The sequence below is a fragment of the Triplophysa dalaica genome, chromosome 5, assembly GCF_015846415.1.
Source record: "Triplophysa dalaica isolate WHDGS20190420 chromosome 5, ASM1584641v1, whole genome shotgun sequence".
NCBI classification, from domain to species: Eukaryota; Metazoa; Chordata; class Actinopteri; order Cypriniformes; family Nemacheilidae; genus Triplophysa; species Triplophysa dalaica.
The window spans coordinates 22,377,753-22,396,562 of record NC_079546.1 but is presented as its reverse complement, the minus strand read 5'-3'; the positions used below and the strand labels follow the sequence as shown (position 1 = coordinate 22,396,562).

At 38.1% G+C, this 18,810-nt stretch overlaps 2 protein-coding genes across 2 annotated transcripts in view; one reads left to right on the top strand and one right to left on the bottom strand.

The window, feature by feature from the left end:
- The window catches only part of LOC130421320 (uncharacterized), a 503,144-nt gene that overhangs the window by 26,451 nt on the left and 457,883 nt on the right, over positions 1-18,810 (bottom strand). The window contains exon 2 of the mRNA XM_056749141.1: positions 1,449-1,466. Within this exon, the coding sequence (XP_056605119.1) occupies positions 1,449-1,466 (18 nt within the window). The remainder of the gene's footprint in view (positions 1-1,448; positions 1,467-18,810) is intronic.
- On the top strand, positions 819-7,640 carry LOC130421307 (uncharacterized). Its single transcript, XM_056749120.1, has 7 exons — positions 819-885; positions 4,503-4,826; positions 4,949-5,260; positions 5,410-5,529; positions 5,620-5,649; positions 5,790-5,870; positions 5,971-7,640. Exons 1-7 carry the CDS (start codon positions 825-827, stop codon positions 6,033-6,035), a joined length of 993 nt encoding a protein of 330 aa, XP_056605098.1. The 5' UTR covers positions 819-824; the 3' UTR covers positions 6,036-7,640.

Below are 18,810 nucleotides of genomic sequence, written 5' to 3'. Positions count from 1 at the left end.
CATCACATTCGGAAAATAAGTCTGTTGCGTGTCTAACCAAATCACAAAAGGATCCAACTTAAGTTTACTACGCAAACTGCTTTCCAATGGTCGCAGTGCATATTTACTTCCAAGTCTTCTATGTGGCACGGCCATACAAACCGAGCGTTTCTCCAGCTGGCCTCAAAACCTGGGTAGAAAATAGCCTATTACATATTGTTTGCTTATGTTTTCAAGTTTCAAAAGCAGAAGAACTTCATAAGTTGACCTCAGACAATAGTGTAACAAATTTAACTGTAATAATTGTCATCTAACTTTATTTCGTCATTTGAGGTCGGCGGTAATAGCGTAGCACACCACCTTTTTTGGACTACACTACTGCAGTATTGGTACAATCTTTGAACTCATTAATATCTGTGTCTGCTGCATCATGGGTAATCTTTCGATCTGTGGTTTGTAAGAAGTGTGAAGATGGCCTCACTCATGTCCTGCTTTTGTGTGTTTGCAGATAAAAGAAGAACGGAGGTGTGATCAGCTTTAATGAAGGCTGTGCGTCTGCTCTTGCAGGAAAGTCTTGTGTTGAATGAATTTGGAAAAAACCATCATCATGTTAGTCCTGTTAAAGTCTCTGACAACAAAAGTCATAACTGAGCACTGTGTCAAACTATTTCAAGAAAACAGAAGTAATTTATAAATGTCAGCACTAAAGAACAGAATGTCTTCTAGTCTGTTATTGTCATGACTCCGTCAATGAGAAAAGAGGAAATGAGAAACACAGGAAGAGTTACAAATGTTCTCATGAAGGAAGTAGATGTTGAGAAGAGACTCAGTAAGAGAAACACAACATGACTGAGAAGAGTGATATATGTCTGCTGGGACTGATCCTCCTCTCTTCACTATTCACAGGTAAACTATACAACACATTTATTTCATCAGATTTCATTTCATTACTCTCACTGACATTCTGACAAACATGTTCAGTTTCATCTTGTCACATTTATCATAGAGTTCATGTGTCATGAACGGTAGACAGAGAACCCAGACGCAGACAGAGGTGGTGGAAATCAATTACTTTAATAGATAAACTTAAAGCAAAAAGCCACAAGGGCAGGGTTCAAATTGAGGGGGGGCTGGAGAGGTCCCGGACCCCTCATAAGCCTTAAGGGACCTCTCTTATACTCTAAAATAATGAACTTGAGGGAGCCCTCTGGTTTTTCATTAAAACTATACCACTAAAAAAGTGAAATTATTTTTGTCAAATCAACACGTTAAATCATGAAATTTGTACAAATAACAGACAAATGTGTTTTAGGACGTAAATTAAAATGTCCGAAAAATCCATCCATGCTCAAGGGCACCACACAGTATTCAATGAATCCGCTGTGTGCGGATCTTCTTATATTGAAAACTTAACAGTTAGGCTATATATTTTTGATATGCAAGACTTTCTTTATGAAAGTTGTCAAAACAGATGTGACGCGGTAGGCCTACTGAGCCACTGAAGGGACATACTGGTGGAAAAATAGGAAAAGGGAGGGTAAATATTTTCCTCTCCCCAACATTACGTTCCTTTGCAAAAAATGTGCGCTCATTTCCCCAAGAATATCTATCCATCCCTCAGTAAACTTTCCCATTCCCCAGAGAAAATTTGGCCTTCCCTTCTGCAAACATGAGCTCCGACTTGCTGTGCGTTCAGACTGCCGCCGTCGAGAGCACCAAAGATGCCAGAATTCATTCATTTTCAATGTCAGCTAGCGGCGAGGAGCAGCACAGCGCGTCTTGGCCTTTGAGGGTGTCAAGGAGAGTTGAAATCAGGTTAACTTTATTGAAATGAGCTATGACGCGTTTCGGTGGCAACCAATCGTGACGTAGGAGCAGGGCAGTATTTATGATACATGTATTTAAAATACGTATTTTAAATACAAAATAGTACTTTTTAATTTGTATTTGATTGGGTTAATGAAAATGTCCTCATATTATGTATCAAAATACTTCAGTTTATGTATTTTTGTAGTTTCAAAAATACTTCAAATACTTTGTAGGAAGTCTACGTGATGACGTCATAAAAGTGCGGCCTCTGATTGGTGCCTACTGGGAAGTTTGCCCGGACCTGGGTTGAGCTAAATTAAATTGCTTTAATTGATTTAGTTTTTGTTAAGTTTTCGTCCTACACTTAAAAGTAAGGTTTTTATTAATTTATTTTAAAAATACATTTTGATATATTTTTGCCCAGCCCTGCCTAGAAGTCTACCGCTTGAGTGGATTCCAGAGAATGCAACCCTGTAAACTATGGTTCCGATCACATTTGATCCCAAGTAAAATGGAGGAGAGGTTGAGTAATGCTGTGGCGGGTTTCCCAATCATATATACGATGCGTCCCTGTTTGCGTATAGGGACATAAATAATAAAAAAATGTTTGGAAAAAGATGTCTTAGATTGTTTGTGTTACTGGTGCATACTGGTGAGTTAATGATGATGTGCATTTACGTTATTCATTTTCAGTAAATAAGCGGAATTTCATGCTAACTTTAGCGTCAGAGCATGCACAACAGTGTTACTGCTGCAGAATATTATTTTGTTAGCAAACGTGTAACTACAATAAAGTTCTTTCCACCGATAAATTTCTGGTGTTCAGTCTGCACAAAGATCAACAAGCTTGTTTGCTTTGCGACCCCTTTAAATGCAAGAAAAGATGTTGATCTACGTCAGAGCGCTCAAGACTCTTTCTACAGTGTTGTTGGCAGGGTGGCCAGAGCGATCTTTGACGCTCTTGACGGCGGTGATATGTACAGTTAGACGAGAAGGAGATAAATCACGTTAAAACGCTCATACAGAAATGGACAGATAGCCACTTCCCAGATAACAACCAAACCAGATAATTGTTGTGGCCAAATTTCTGAACACGGTTACTTACTGACAACATCACAAAGTTAGGTTGTGGCAACAAATCCAGTAATATCACTTTTTTCAGTTGTCACAACGTTAATAGATTACATAGTCAAAACGTAGGTGTGGTCATCAGAATAAAATCATAACATTAACATACCGTGACAACGTCAGATAGTTATTAATATATTCATATATTAATGACAAATGCATACTCAAAATGCAGTTAATTTATTGTACACCAGTACACAACAACATTTTTTTTGTTTTGTTTCAACAACTGTCAAAATAATAAAATAAAAAATTCAAGAAACGTGAAACAGGTTTATATCAAAACAGTCATTTGTATAACACTTATTTTAGTACATTATTGGTATAAAATAGTTAAAGTATAAAAAAGTTTAAAAAAAAAGTATAAAGACAATTTACATATGATTTAAGCATGCTACAAAATAATTTACAGATAAATATTAACAAAAACACTTTGAAATGGGTGTTACTAAATGTGATGTTGTTGGTCTTTTGTCATTATTCTGCTGTTTTCAGTATTCAGTGCATATTCCGGTTTGCCATGGTCACTCTTAACAGCTACAAGTGCTTAATAATATAAAAGGAAAGGAAAATTTTAATTGTTAAGAAAAAAATAAAAAAACTTTTAATTCTTATTGCTATCAATAACATTTTACAATGAGTGAAATCCCAGCAAGAAAGACATCAAACCTAGACAAAATCTTTATCAATTGTATTTTGTGATTAAAACAATGTAGACTACAATGCAAAATTAAAAAGTAACAGCAATATCGATAGCATGGTCTCTGCACAAAATAAAAATATATTTTTCAATTTCTCCTCATGTTGACCTCTTACAGTACGTGGACATTTATTTGTGTAATATGGTCAAATTACTATGATCCAAACTATCATGTGATGGAAGCTTGTACTCGTGGCTTCATCTTTTTTTTTTGAGGAGTGGTTAGTGGACTCGCAAGAGCCTTGACACAATAAGAACACTGCACGAGGGGGTAAAACAACAAAAACAGAAGATAATGACACAGATATGACGGAACACAATAGACTGACTAAACTGGACTTACAACATTTGACATAAACTACAACTGACTCCACTTGACTTTGACTAGACGTAGAATTTCCTCAGAGCACGAAATTGACGCAATGTCTTTTAAAATGTCATAAAGCAATACGAACCGGCACGAGACAGAAAACAAGAGGGGACAAAATCAGTAGAGGAACAGATGTAGGGCATTAAACCATTAAATCGTCATTCATGAAGAAAAGAGAGGGCGGGGTCAAAGACGAGACCGAAGAGAGCAGTGGACACACCAAAACAAACAATGCCAAGACTCTTTCAACACTTAACACGTGTGTACTGCTACGATCATGACACAAGACTAGAAAACAAGGAATGACTTCCTTGAACAAGGAACAAGGAAGCAGGATCAAGACATCATGTGTCTTATTCTAGCATTCGAATGTCAAGAGTCAACTAGATCACATTAAATTCTGTCAAATCTTCTGATTTATATGATGTAAAAATAATACAAATATATCTGAGAAAAAATAAACTTTTTGAATATATTGTGATGCATTAATATGAATGATGTCATCTGCTGTTTCAGGTGTGAGTGGGACACAAGTGATTCGTGTGTTCATCAGTTCTGGTGAAAGTGTGTCTCTGTCCTGTTATAATGCTCTTCATCAATGCTCCTCAACTACATGGATCTACAATAAATATACAACATCATCTGAAGTAGAAGTGTTTACTGGAGGAATAAATAAGAATAACACAGAGAGATCTGAGAGACTGAGTCTGACATCTGACTGCTCTCTCAACATCTATAAAACAACACAACATGATGGTGGACTTTACACCTGCAGACAATATGTGAATGGACAGCGAAATCATATACCGGAAATAAATGTTGATCTACATGTTCTTCACGGTCAGTGTTTCTCTTCATTTATATGAACACATGTTTTACTTCAGATCACAGTTCTCTTTATCTCTTGTGTTTTCACTGAAACTCATGAGTACTGAGAGTGTGTTGTGTGATTTGTGTTTCAGTGTCTTCATCAGAATCATCATCATCATCACAGACTGAGATAAGAGCAAACACATCTGTCACTCTCTCCTGTCAGCTGATTTCATATAACTGTGATCATGAGTTCAGTTATTATGGATATCAGCTGGTGTGGATGAATCAGACTGATGTTGATCTACAGACAGACTCCAGATATCAGATTAGATCAGATGAACTCTGTCTCATCTCTCTGACTACAACACTCATGAATGAAGACGACAACACAGAGATGAGATGTGTGCTCAAACACAAGAATGACATCAAGACCTCAGTCACATATACTGTCAGATTTACAGGTAAGACATCACTCTGACAGGAGTGTCCTGAACTCAAAGTGACTTCAGTCATTAAACTCTGTACTGATGATGAAGAAATGACATAAACATGAAATATGATTGTGATGTTCTACAGTATGATGTCTCTGAACATTCATCATCTTCTACAGATTCAAACAAGATTCTAGTGACCACCACAAACCCTGAGAGATCCTCAACTCTTGACACACCAGAAACTACACAACAACAACAACAACAACAACAACAACAACAACAACAACAGCAACAAGGTACATCATCACCATCTGTGTGTGTGTTTTTGTGTGTTTGTTTCCACATTATGACTCATCTAAACTAAAACTAAACTTTGTTTTTTACAGCATCATCTACAACATCAATAATAATAAGAGGTATGAAGTGTTGATTGTGATCCATGTGTCCTGTTACATAAGTACATGAGTGAAACTCTCACTGAACTCATCTTGTGTTTGTTTCTCATGTGTAGTGTTTGAGAGTTTGATGGATTTAATGGTGTTCTTGTGTCTTCTAGTGATTCTAGTGATTGTTGAGGTGTCAGTGTTTGCTGCTCCTACTGTCATTCTTCTTCAGATCATCTGTGCAGGAAGAGCGCGTGAGTTTTCATCATCATCATCATCATCATCATTCACCTGAAACAATCCAGAAAACAAACAGTAGAACTTCATCACTTTTATTGACTTTTATCTTCTCAGAAAACAGAAGAAGGACTCAGAACGCTCATCCAGAAGACACAGTGATGTCAGCAGTTTGGGAATAAAATCCTTTTTATGAGTAAATTACTGCGAGCTTTATTTGATCAGATTTTATACCATTTGTCGAAATGCAACTTGAGTCTCTCACCTGATAAAACAAAATTTCCTGTCAGAGTAACTTTGTTCCAGTCAGTAAATAAGAACCTCAAAAAAGTGTTGTTACTCTTGTCAGACAGCGTTCTGTCAGTTTACGAGTACATTTTTCATTTAAAATGCGATTTACAAAACTCTTTAATCCACTGTTGTGAAATTAGAGCTTCGAAGAAACGATCAGCGATCCTGTCATGCGCAGTTCAGCTGTGCGCGCGCTGCTCTGAATTTGAGCCAAGATGGGAGGGCGCGTGCTATTTACTTTCACATACAACACAGAGCATTACATTTACATTTAATTTTATGCATTTGGCAGAAGCTTTTATCCAAAGCTTACATTAATAAACATATACATTTATACTTATGTATATGCAATCCCATGGGATCGAACCCGCAACCTTGCGTTGCTAACGCACTGCTCTTACCACTGAGCTACAGGAACGCTTAGTAAGAGCTCAGTGGTATCAGCAGCCAGCATAGCGTGTTAAATCTCTTGTAAATCTGATTTACAATGTCAGACTAAATCTATTTTAAAAAAGCGTCATAATTGTCTTGTGAATCGTCAAAGTTACGCATGGGCTACAATAAATGGTAATGAAATAACTTGCTTGCGACCTGGCAGTTACATTACCATCAGGTCATGTTGATATCAAAATATTACCAATAGTTTACATAACTGGACCGTTCTTGGTTACCCTGCAACGTAAGGAGACGGTAAATGTGACGTTATGAATGGGTCATTTAATTGCTAAGAATTTACGAGCCTAGGATGTGTACTTTAAATTACCAGTAGGTCATGTAATTACCAAAATACTATGAATATTGTACGTAACTGGACCATTTCTGGTTATAATGTAACATCAGGAGTTCGTGCAGGGGATGTCATGAATTGGTCATTTAAGGGTAATAAAAGATGCTTGGGATGTGCCAGCTACGTTGCCACCTGGTAAATCATGAAATTACCAAAAATGACCAATAAATTATGTGAGTAATGCTTTTAAACTATGCTTATTGTCACACAAGTATTAAACGGATAGTTCACCCCATAATGAAACATCTATCAACAATTACTCACATTCAAATTGCTCTTATCCTGTATTTTTATCTGTTGAACCCAAAATAAGATATTTTGGATAAATTTAGGAAAGTAAACAGTTCTGAGTCACCATTGACTTTAGTAGTGTTTTGTTTGGTTAAGCACTGTGAGAATTTGGGTCTTGCCTCTTCCCACATATTATGTGAAATTTATTGCAATGTTTATTGTACACAAATTATGTCTAATCGTACTTCAGTTAAAGTGCTGACAAAGCTAACAAAATGTTCCAGAACATCGTGCTGCCTTTTGCTAATAATATTAATGTACTTCTAAGAATCTTAGAAAAAGGAACTAACTCACGTGAATAATATCAATATAGGTCTGGTATGTTTCCATGACATATCTTTCCATGACATATTTACTTCCTCTTTTATGAATATAAGTCATTTATAATCAATAAACTTTGGACTCAGATTGAACTGCACTTCTGTGTCTGTGTCATTCTTGGTTCCCAGGCCTGCAACGTTGTGTGTTCCATCGACTAGACTCTTTAACCTTCTACCTAGACAAAGGGGACAAAAAGTTATATTCTTACAGTTGGGGCTCAGTCCGTGAAAGGGGGAAGATCTCTTTGAACCAAGAGACCAAAGCATTCCTGGGGCAGGCGCCACCGACGATCGGTCACGGACCTACATAAAAAGGGGAAAGTGTTTTTTCGTATTTCTGAAGAAATATAAAGCTTACCCTGTAGGATTCCTGTGAGTGACTTTTCAAAGTTTCTATTGCTGCTTTTTTTAACTGTATTATTTGTGTCAGTGCCAGTATTGAAGTGAAAGATGGGGAGTTCTGTTTCAAGACCGTTGCCTGGCGAAACGCTAGTGACAGTTATGTACAGAAATAATCAAGGTTTGTACGTTGAACCGTATGTTAGAAACCTAGCAGGATGGTCACGAGTACAAAACCTTAAAACTCAATGGTTTGGGTAAGAGCTGGCAACACAGTTAATGTGACACCGTTAAGAATGTCTGATATGGAAGCAATTTGTAAAAGTTTGCCTTCTCCACAGGAAGCGGGTAAATATGTGTCGATTTTGCAAACACATACAATTTCACATTTCACATGTAGCGACTTTCGAACATTGTTGTTAAGAACACTCAAAAAAGATGTAACAGAAGATATGCTGATTGAAAAGTGTCCCGTATTATCAATCGACAATGATAAAATCACCAGCAGAGGTACGGCTGCCAACCCGCATGAATTGTTTTGGGAAATTTCTGCAAATGTTGAAATATTCTTTAAACAGTTGAGAGTTATTCTTGATGAACGTTTAGGAAGCCAACACTAAGCAGGCAGCAAGAGAATCAGCGCCTCAATTCTTTGTGCGTTTTAAGAAAGCGTGGACCTTTGAAAAATTACATAAAGCCTCGGTTACAGGCTACCAACCAAAGGGGAACAGCAGCCGTACTTCTCTGAATCTGCAGCAACCACATCTTAGCCATAAGAGGAAGTCTAATATAATATGTTTATACTGCGGCAAAAGGGGCCGTTTCAAAAGAGAGTGCAAGCAGTTGCAAAACTTTAAGTCACCTCAGCCAAACTCTGGTGACACACACTCACCACAGCGGAGGAACGAGAACTCGGGTGCTACATATCGAACCCAGTTCGAACCCAGTGATGTCAGTTCTCAATTATGTATGATGACCCTAACATTTTCAAATAATGGGGAGGAATTGCCTTATTTTTCTATAATGGTGAACGGGCAGCCTCAAACCTTTCTGCTTGATAAAGGTGCAGATGCTTCGTCTTTGACTTCAAATAGTTATGAGGGTCCTATAACTAATCAAATAATTCACTCTGTGGGAATTTCCGGAACTGACATTGCCTGTGCTGTGACGCCTCCATTGGAGGTTAAAGCCGCTGAAACAGGTTTTAAAGCCTCGAAAAAGAGAAACTGCAATGGGTCAAAGCTAAGGTGACCTATTTAGGACAAGTGCTGACGCAGGGTCTCATTGCAATATCCACAGACAGGGTCCAGCTGATCAGAAATGTTAAGTCCCCACAAACAGTGCAGCATCTCCACAGCTTCCTGGGACTCATTAACTATTGTAGATCGTGGATACCTTACTGTGCGATTCATGATAAGCACCTGAGGGGTCTGATCGATCACCAAACGCAGCCAAACACACCACTGACGTGGACTGCGGAGGTGGAGACAAACATTTCAATGCCTTGAAAGCAGCTATCACAACCGCACCAGCATTGGGCCTACCGGACTACACAAAGCCTTTTCACTTACATGCCAGAGAGTCAGAGGGTGTCCTGTTGCAACAGCATGGTTCTCACTATAGAACAGTAGTATAACTGTCTGAAAAGAAAAGTTAGATAACATAGTCACAGGTATGCCAGCATGTCTAAGTGCTGAGGCTGCAGCGGCTCTGATTGTGCAGATGGCTGAGAAAACTGTTCTGTCGCGCCCATTAACATTGTCTGCATCACATCAGGTAGGCGCAATTTTACACAACATGCAAATATAACATATGACAGCGCAATGACGCTCAGGTTACGAGGCTACTCTGCTGGCAAAAATAAAACTTACCAATCAAACAACAGCAAACATTAATCCTGCTTTGCTGGGTATTTTTCGGTATGGTAGACATGGCAGACTTGAATGTTGAACATGATTTCATCTTTGAACTGACAATCTCTTACTCTTCTAGGGTTGATATGTTGGATGCACCCCTAGAGGGGGGACGAGACTACAATTTGGCTCAAGCAGCAGAGTTGATAGCATTAATACGGGCTTGTGAGCTGATGACAGAGAAGCGAGCAACAATTTACGAAGACTCTAAGTATGCGTGGAGTGTTCTTCACCATTATGCTAAAATGTGGGAAGCAAGAAGTTTCAAAACAGCTGATGGTAAACTCATAGCACACGCAAATCTGAAAAGACAGTTAACCAAAGCAGTATTTCCGCTCGAAGTGGCCATAGTGAATGGTCATGGTCAAAGGTCATGCTTCGAGGGAGGATGAACAGACTATAGGTAACTGAAGGGCGAATGTACCTGACATTGACATCAAAATCCTGCAAAGTCAACCGACACAGGGAGACTTAGAGCATTGGAGCAAACACTCTAAACACTCCTAACAAAAGCCGCAATCGAAACGGGAAAATAGTGGGTCGATTTGTTGCCCGCAGTCTTTACAAAGTAAGAATGACCCCATCTTCAACGACAAGATTGTCACCTTTTGAAATACTAATGGGTAGGCCTTTCCCGACATCGCGGGTCAAAGCTCGGGCAGGTATTTCTTCTTTCTTAGGTGACTTGAAAGTGATCCAGTAGGACTATGTGACTTCCCTAGTTGAAAAGTTAAACTCTATATGTGCTGATGTTTCTTTGTGTCTTCCTCATCCCTCAGAACACCCTACTCATAACTTTGTTCCAGGACAAAAAGTCTTTGTGAGGAGTCTAAAGCCGACCAAAGTTGGACAACCAAAGTACCACGGACCAGAGACTGTGATTGCCGTGACTCGGACAGGAGTTCTGACGGACTACCAGCCACAGTGGATACACACTTCCAGACTGACGTTGTGTTCTTCAGGAGAGCAGGAAAGCTCCAGTTTAACATAGAATCTCAACAGGGGATTCACCTCACTGCACCTCAGGGTGGAGAAAGCACTGACAACGCTGAGGAAAGAGAAGAACTTTCGTGAGGTGTGGGCCACCCAAAGCAAGAAGATACATGGCCCATAGAGCCAACAGTGCTGACTCCGTAATCATCCCTGAGTGCACCGAGGGCCAAATTCTTATGGATATATTAGATATCAATTATTTTACCGAATGTACGATTGCAGAAGGCCTCATTGTGTTTGGCACATCACAAAAACATCAAATATTAAACAAACAGACAACAAACAAACATTCCAAAGCCAAGCAAAAATACATCAAATAAATCAAATCTGCACTTGAGTTTGTTTGTCAAAGGAAATTTAAGTTTTGAATAATTTTGTGTGTTTGTGTTTTATTTGCGGGTGGTTTTGTTCAGGGAGGAGTAAAGCTCTCTGCAGGCGTCTTCAGGTTCAGTTTTTCCTCCTCTGATAGCGGCATAAGTCACATCACCAGCAGACTGAAACTGAATGAACACAAATACATATTTATGAGACTGTATATCATGAAGATATTGCAGCGCATTAAATCATGTATGTAGTTGGAGAGTTTAGAATGGAGGGCGGATGTAAATGTTTGTAGTTTCTACTCACAATGTTGTTCTTCTGTTGTTTTTTACTGACAACAGTCACCTCAGAATAAACCACATCATCTTTCTGCTCCTAAACATCAACACAGATATAAAGGCTGAAAAACTCTCCACTCACTGTTTGTTAGACAGACTATAGTGAGATTTAACAGATGTAGTTGTGAAGTTTGAAATCACTGTGTTTTATTACTCCAGAGAACAAAGTCTTCAAAGATTGATTTTAAAGTTCATGTTTAGAGGACTGTTAAGATCGTATAAAACTAATTAAAATGATGCCGATATAAACCAAAGAACAATTAACACAGTGACTGTAAATATTCACAAATCTCATGAATCTTTGAGTCTATTGTAGAAGAATGTTACTAACATTTGTGATAGGAGTAGAAGGAATGATGTTGATGGTCTCATATGTTCCATTATTGTCATTCTTAGATGCGACCTAAAGGAAAGGAAATGGACAACATCACAATGTATCAGATTATTTTTATCCAACATGATTTATGATGATATCTCACAGATCAAGCCGTTACTATACTCACCACAGGGTCTCCAGACAATCTTTGATCTGAAACATAAACATGTCTCATTGCATTTTAATCATTAAATAGTTCAGCGGGACACATAATGTTTTTAAGGCATATATAGTACACATGGCCAGACTGTCAACACGTGATGTCACACCATTCTTATACTGTGACAGTGTGAGTGATATATCAGCTCAATGGGAATGTATTGTATGTAGTCACCATTATAGTGATGAGTGTTTGCTTTTACTGGGCTCATCACCCTTTACTTTCCTTTCTGTTATTGTTGATTTATGAAACACAATTGTTATAGCAAAGAAAACAACTGTTGTGTACTCAGTCTGAACATAGTGAGTAACTAATGATGAAGATCCACTGATCTCATGTGTAAATTTAGTCTGGTTATCATTTTTATCACAAAGCACCATAACTTCATAAATGGACTTTGGTCATTCACAGCTGTAGAACTGCTGATATTAGAGATAAACAGTCTCTGATTTAAAGAGATATATATATATATTTCACCCAAAAATGAAAATTCTGTCATCATTTACTCACATTCAAGTTGTTCTTAATCTGAATACATTTCTTTGTTTTGATGAAGAACGGAAGAATGATTATAACCAAACAGTTCTTGGACCCTATTGACTTCCATAGTAAGAAAAAATACTTAATGTTGTTTTGTTCTGTTAAAACAAGAGAAAAGATATTTTGAAGATGTAGGACAGCAAACAGTTCTGAGACACTTTTGACTTCCATTGTCATTATTCCTACTATGGTAGTCAATGGGGTCCAAGAACTGTTTGATTACAAGCGTTCTGTCAAATATCTTTCTCTGTGTTCAACCAAACAAAGACATTTAAACAAATATGTAACCACTAGAGAGTGAGTAATTCATGACAGAATTTCCTTTAAGGAGAGAGACTGAAGACCAGTCACAAGCAGGAGCAGAAGAATTAGCTTTTTTCAGATTATTAAAATCTCAGAAACTGTATTCCGATGGCCTCTTGAAATCAGCATACTCACCTGATCTTTTGATATAAATCACACAAAGAACAGCAACAGTAAGTATAAGAAGTAATGGAGCGATCACAGCGATAGTCACTGTATGAGAGCTGGTCACTGAGGAAGAAAAATAATAAAATTACAAATTAAAGTCATTAAAAAGTGAACAATGACTTGAGTTTGTGATCATCCCCAGACAAAAACAGCTCCATCATAACCTGTAAACAACATTTAGTTAATTCACTTTAATTAACAGAATATTTATTTGGTGAAAAAGTCCCGTTATGGTGATCATTGTTATCCTTAGTTGGGCTCTTGAATCTTGACTTAGTCTTTTTTGTGTGTGTGTGTGTGTGTGTGTCGTGACTGCATGCTTCTAAAATACATCCGTTATGATGATGCTAATGGGAATCTAATCAAGTGGTGTTATTGTTATGCTTTTATCGGGCAATTTTGGGAACTTAATCCACCATGACAACAAAGTTTCCATCCCTCTCTGTGAGCTTGTGTAAGCACATGGATGTCTCTCAGGCTGAATCAGACAAACTTCCTTACTTGGACGATTCTCTGTGGTTGGCGTTGTTGGAATACCGGGTAGATCTTTTTCGAAAGATTGAATTCATTGAACAGATCGATGCAACGAAGAAATGAAAACATTTTACTTCTTTCAGAAAAATGTAGTGCCTTCGTTGGCAAATTGGATCTTTTGCCTGATTGGTTGATGAATAAAAGTATTGACATGTTTCTCAAATTCGACGACTGTGTGCAAGAGACGGTATAAATATCTCCACTTTAATTGATGTAGTTGCTCAGCATATTAATGGACTAAAACAACAATTCGTTTGTTATTTCAGTGAGGATTTCAGTTTGTCTGGATCAGAGACCCCTTTAGTTTCCCAGAAAAGATCTAACGATTGACATGGAGGAGCAGTTAGATGAGTTAAAGAACAACACCAGATTGAGACATCTTTATAGCTCTTTCTCTCTGCCTTCGTTTTGGATGAATGTGAAGACTGAATATCTGCATTTGTCTGACACTGTCATTAAATCTCTGCTTCCACTTGCCTCAACTTATTTGTGTGAGCTTGGTTTTCAACATTGACTGCGTCAAAAACATAATACCGAAATCGCACCTACGTCCAAGTTGTTACAAATTAGTTGTACTGTATTATTGTTCAACACATTTTTTGTAAATGTATATTAAATTGTGTTCTTCACCACTCTCCTTTATATAGTTTTAAAGAAGTTAAAAAAAAGTACAAGTTTAAAAAAAAAACAATAGGAGAGATTTGGTGGGCAGATGGGCACTAGCTCAAGCCACAGAGCCACCCTGTGAACGCATTCCGGTTCCCGTTGGTCCGGGAGTTTCAAAGGAGAAAAATCTGAAGTATGAGAATAATAACTAGAAATGTACATTTTCTGAATAAAATGTGAGTGTTGCTTCGTGGCAAAGTGCGGAACTGGGCTCTAGGGTGTTGACACTATAAGCAAGGAATGAATCTAAACAACCCCTATGTCTCTATGATGTTTGGATGCAGAGATATAGGTATTGCTAAACGGTTGCTAGGCTTACATGTTTAGTTGCTAGGGGCGTGGCCTGGCAGATGCCAATTGATGATGCTTCAAGCCACAAGTGAAACAAACCAACCCCCATGTCTCTACGATGTTCTGATGGAAAGATATAGGTATTGCTAAATGGTTGCTAGGCTAATCTGTTTGGTTGCTATGGGCGTGGCTTCGTAACGTAATGAAGTTCCTGGGATACTGATTGGTTGCCTAAGTCAATTGAGTCAATCCCCTTGTCTCTACCAAACTGTGCTGCAGAGATATCCACCTGGTTCTTTTATAATGGGAGTCTATGGGAAAGGTTGCTAGGTTGCTGTAAATGGTTGCTGGGGGCGTGGTATCATAGCGTCATGATGACCATGTGATACTGATTGGTTGTCTGAGGCAAATGAGCCCACCCCCTTGTCTCTAAGTGGTTGTACTGCGAAAGTATTCATCTCAGGACAGCTATGACTCCTTATACGGGCATGTTTCCTCCCCATATTAAGTCAATGGGGCATTTTGGGGGCTCTTACGCCCCAGGGGTACAACTAACCCCCCCATTGTGATGTATGTTCTTACAGAGGCTGATGGGCCGTTCAAATGTGGTAACCCGCATATTTCTAAAAATGTCTTGCTCGGAGCAACGACCCCTCAAAATTCTGCGCAATGTTAAGTCAATGGGATTTACGGGGTGTTTTTTTGCCCCCCATCGAAACCCCCTGTGCCCGATCACTTATAAAAGTCACAGCACACCATTCCCAATATAGGCCCGTCGATTTGAGGCCTCATTCAGGGGCCTACGACAAAAACTGCAGGTTAAAATATTTCCAGCACAACAGTAATAATGATGCTTTTATAACACCACTAACTAAACGTGAGGGTGGAGGGGGATGTGTGTGAAAACAGGAGTGTTGACAGGTATGATCTGGATTCTCTGTCTAAAGATCATGGTGTGGTGTCATGGGTAAATAATCAATGTTTCTGTTCTTTCACGTTCTTGTCTCTCAGTGATTTGTTTTCTTTGTAGCGCTGCACTGCAATAGTGCTTATCAGCCATTATAACAGCGTCTTAATGCAGAGACAGGATTCACTGCGGTAAACATGACTGATAGAATCCACAAATAACCAATCAGGAAATGCCAACATGACTGACGATATAAACGACATCATTCCTTACAAAAAGCAGTGATAATGTCCAGCCATGACTATGATCAGTGTTTGCTTTAGTTACATTTTACATTTAGTCATTTGGCAGACGCTTTTATCCAAAGCGATTTACAGTGCACTTATTACAGGGACAATCCCCTCTGGAGCAACATGGAGTAAAGTGTCTTGCTTAAGGACACACTGGTGGTGGCTGCTGGGATCAAACCAGCAACCTTTGATTTACCAGTTCAGTGGTTTAACCCACTAGACCACCATCTCCATTGAACTTTTGACTTTCATTGTGTCTGTTAAAGTTCCTCTTTCTATACATGTGATGTGTTTATATAAGAAGACTTGTGAGTTTTCAAAGGATAAAATTAAAAAAACATTATGTTGGCAAAATTGAGTTTTTATGAAATTTGCAACGGCAAAGTTAAAATTATTTAAGTAATACTGAGATTTATGAATTCATTACAAAAACAATTGTCCTTTTTTAAAAGTGGAAATAACTGTGACAAAATAATTACTGTCACACTTGCATCAACAGTCATCACACAAAACTCAACAATGGTGACAATCAACAAAAGAAAGCTTCAAATTAGTTTGATGATTGTCACCGTTGTTTTCAGGACAAAACATTTCTAGTGGGAATATACCTTGTTTTTGTCGTTGTTGTGTAGTTTCTGTTGTGTTAAGAGTTGAGAATCTCTCAGGGTTTGTGGTGGTCACTAGAATCTTGTTTGAATCTGTAGAAGATGATGAATGTTCAGAGACATCATACTGTAGAACATCACAATCATATTTCATGTTTATGTCATTTCTTCATCATCAGTACAGAGTTTAATGACTCAAGTCACTTTGAGTTCAGGACACTCCTGTCAGAGTGATGTCTTACCTGTAAATCTGACAGTATATGTGACTGAGGTCTTGATGTCATTCTTGTGTTTGAGCACACATCTCAACTCTGTGTTGTCGTCTACATTCACGAGTGTTGTAGTCAGAGAGATGAGACAGAGTTTATCTGATCTAATCTGATATCTGGAGTCTGTCTGTAGATCAACATCAGTCTGATTCATCCACAACAGCTGATATCCATCATCACTGAACACATGACCACAGTTATATGTAAACAGCTGACAGGAGAGAGTGACAGATGTGTTTGCTCTTATCTCAGTCTGTGATGATGATGATGATGATGAAGACACTGAAACACAAATCACACAACACACTCTCAGTACTCATGAGTTTCAGTGAAAACACAAGAGATAAAGAGAACTGTGATCTGAAGTTAAACATGTGTTCATATAAATGAAGAGAAACACTGACCATGAAGAACATGTAGATAAACATATGAATCAGGTTCATGTTGACGTCCATTCACATATTGTCTGCAGGTGTAAAGTCCACCATCATGTTGTGTTGTTTTATAGATGTTGAGAGAGCAGTTAGATGTCAGACTCAGTCTCTCAGATCTCTCTGTGTTATTCTTCTTTATTCCTCCAGTAAACACTTCTTCAGATGATGTTGTATAATTATAGTAGATCCATGTAGTTGAGGAACATTGATGAAGAGCATCATTACAGGACAGAAACACACTTTCTCCAGAACTGATGAACACATGAGTGTATGCTGCTTCACTCACACCTGAAACATCAGATGACATCATTCATATTAATACATCACAATATATTCAAACTGTTCAATATTTATCTCTCAATGACAGATAGATTTGTATTATTTTATCATCACATTATTCAGAAGATTTGACAGAAGATAATGTGATCTTGTTCCTCTAACATTGACTCTTGACATCAGACTTTTGAATGTGGAGGAAGTTCTCAAACACTTTACAGTCTTCAATGCTAAATTTAAGATAAATCTTTTATTTTGTTCTTTGATGAACATTAGTGACATGAGTCACAGCAGCACGTTTAAGAACGTGGCCCCTTTAAGAGCTGTCTCAGGACGCAGATCTGACCGTCACCACACTCTCATTATCACAATTCTTTGCATTCATTTAAGATTTTATTTTACACTTTGAAGTCTGTGCTTAAGAAAATGTTAGACAAAACAGCTTTCTGGCATAATCTTGAGTGCTTTTATCCATTAAAGCACAAAAGAGAACTTAACACGGAGTAACTGTCTGACAGAGATTCACAGACGCAGTCTTTAGTCTGTTACTGTTCACACCAGACTGGACCTCACATTGCGTTCTGCTGCGTCTCACAATTTAGAAGATCTCTTTCTTCATTGAACATGTCAAAGCAACTGTTTCAAATCACACGTACGTGGTTTAAAAGCCTGAACATGAATAAGAGTGTGATGACATAATGTAACACTTGACAAAGAATGTAAAAACAAACAGATGTTGTGTTAATTGAGTTAAATATTTTTCAGGAGTTAATTTGAAAAAATGTATCACATGTGTTAACTTGTTGACAGCACTAGTTGTAATGCAACATAACATGTTTTTTTAAAGCTCATATACACAACCGTTCAGACAACCACCACGGGTTTCACAATCAGGACTGTTACAGGCACCACTTCTTTTTTATTTTTAAAGGGGATCTTTCAGATACGAAAGCCATCAGTTTGTAAAAGCTGAAGCTGGATTAAGGGATTGTTTTTTAATCATGTAAAATATTTGAAATGTATTCAATCTCTCCTAAACATCCATTTCTTAGCTGAAATGTAAAACTGTTGTGCTTGTATTCCTTTCCGTATTTCTCTGTTTTTAACAGTTGTCTATTTATAATGTCTCTGTCATAAATCTCTACAGAGTACTCATCATTTTCAGACAGATGACAGACTGGGAGCATTAAGAACATTTCCTTGTGATCCAGCGAGAACAACCCAAAAAAAACGTTTGTGCCCTAGCAATAAGAGGACAAGCAACTAGCCTATCATTGACAAGTTTGTCCACCATGTTTGAGACATCATCATTAATCTTTGTTTGTTTAAGTAGTCGAGGAATGGACTGAATTATGTTTAACTGCCGTGTAATTTGCGATGGAATGTAATATGTCCTGTGACAGAACCTCTTCAGTTTTTGGTTGTTACCCTCAAATGAAAAGGCAGATGTACACCAAAGGAGTCTTTCTTCCGGCTGCCAAATATCACATGTGAGCAGCGCTATACACAGACCAGAGCAACTAAAACATTGACGTACTTGTACAC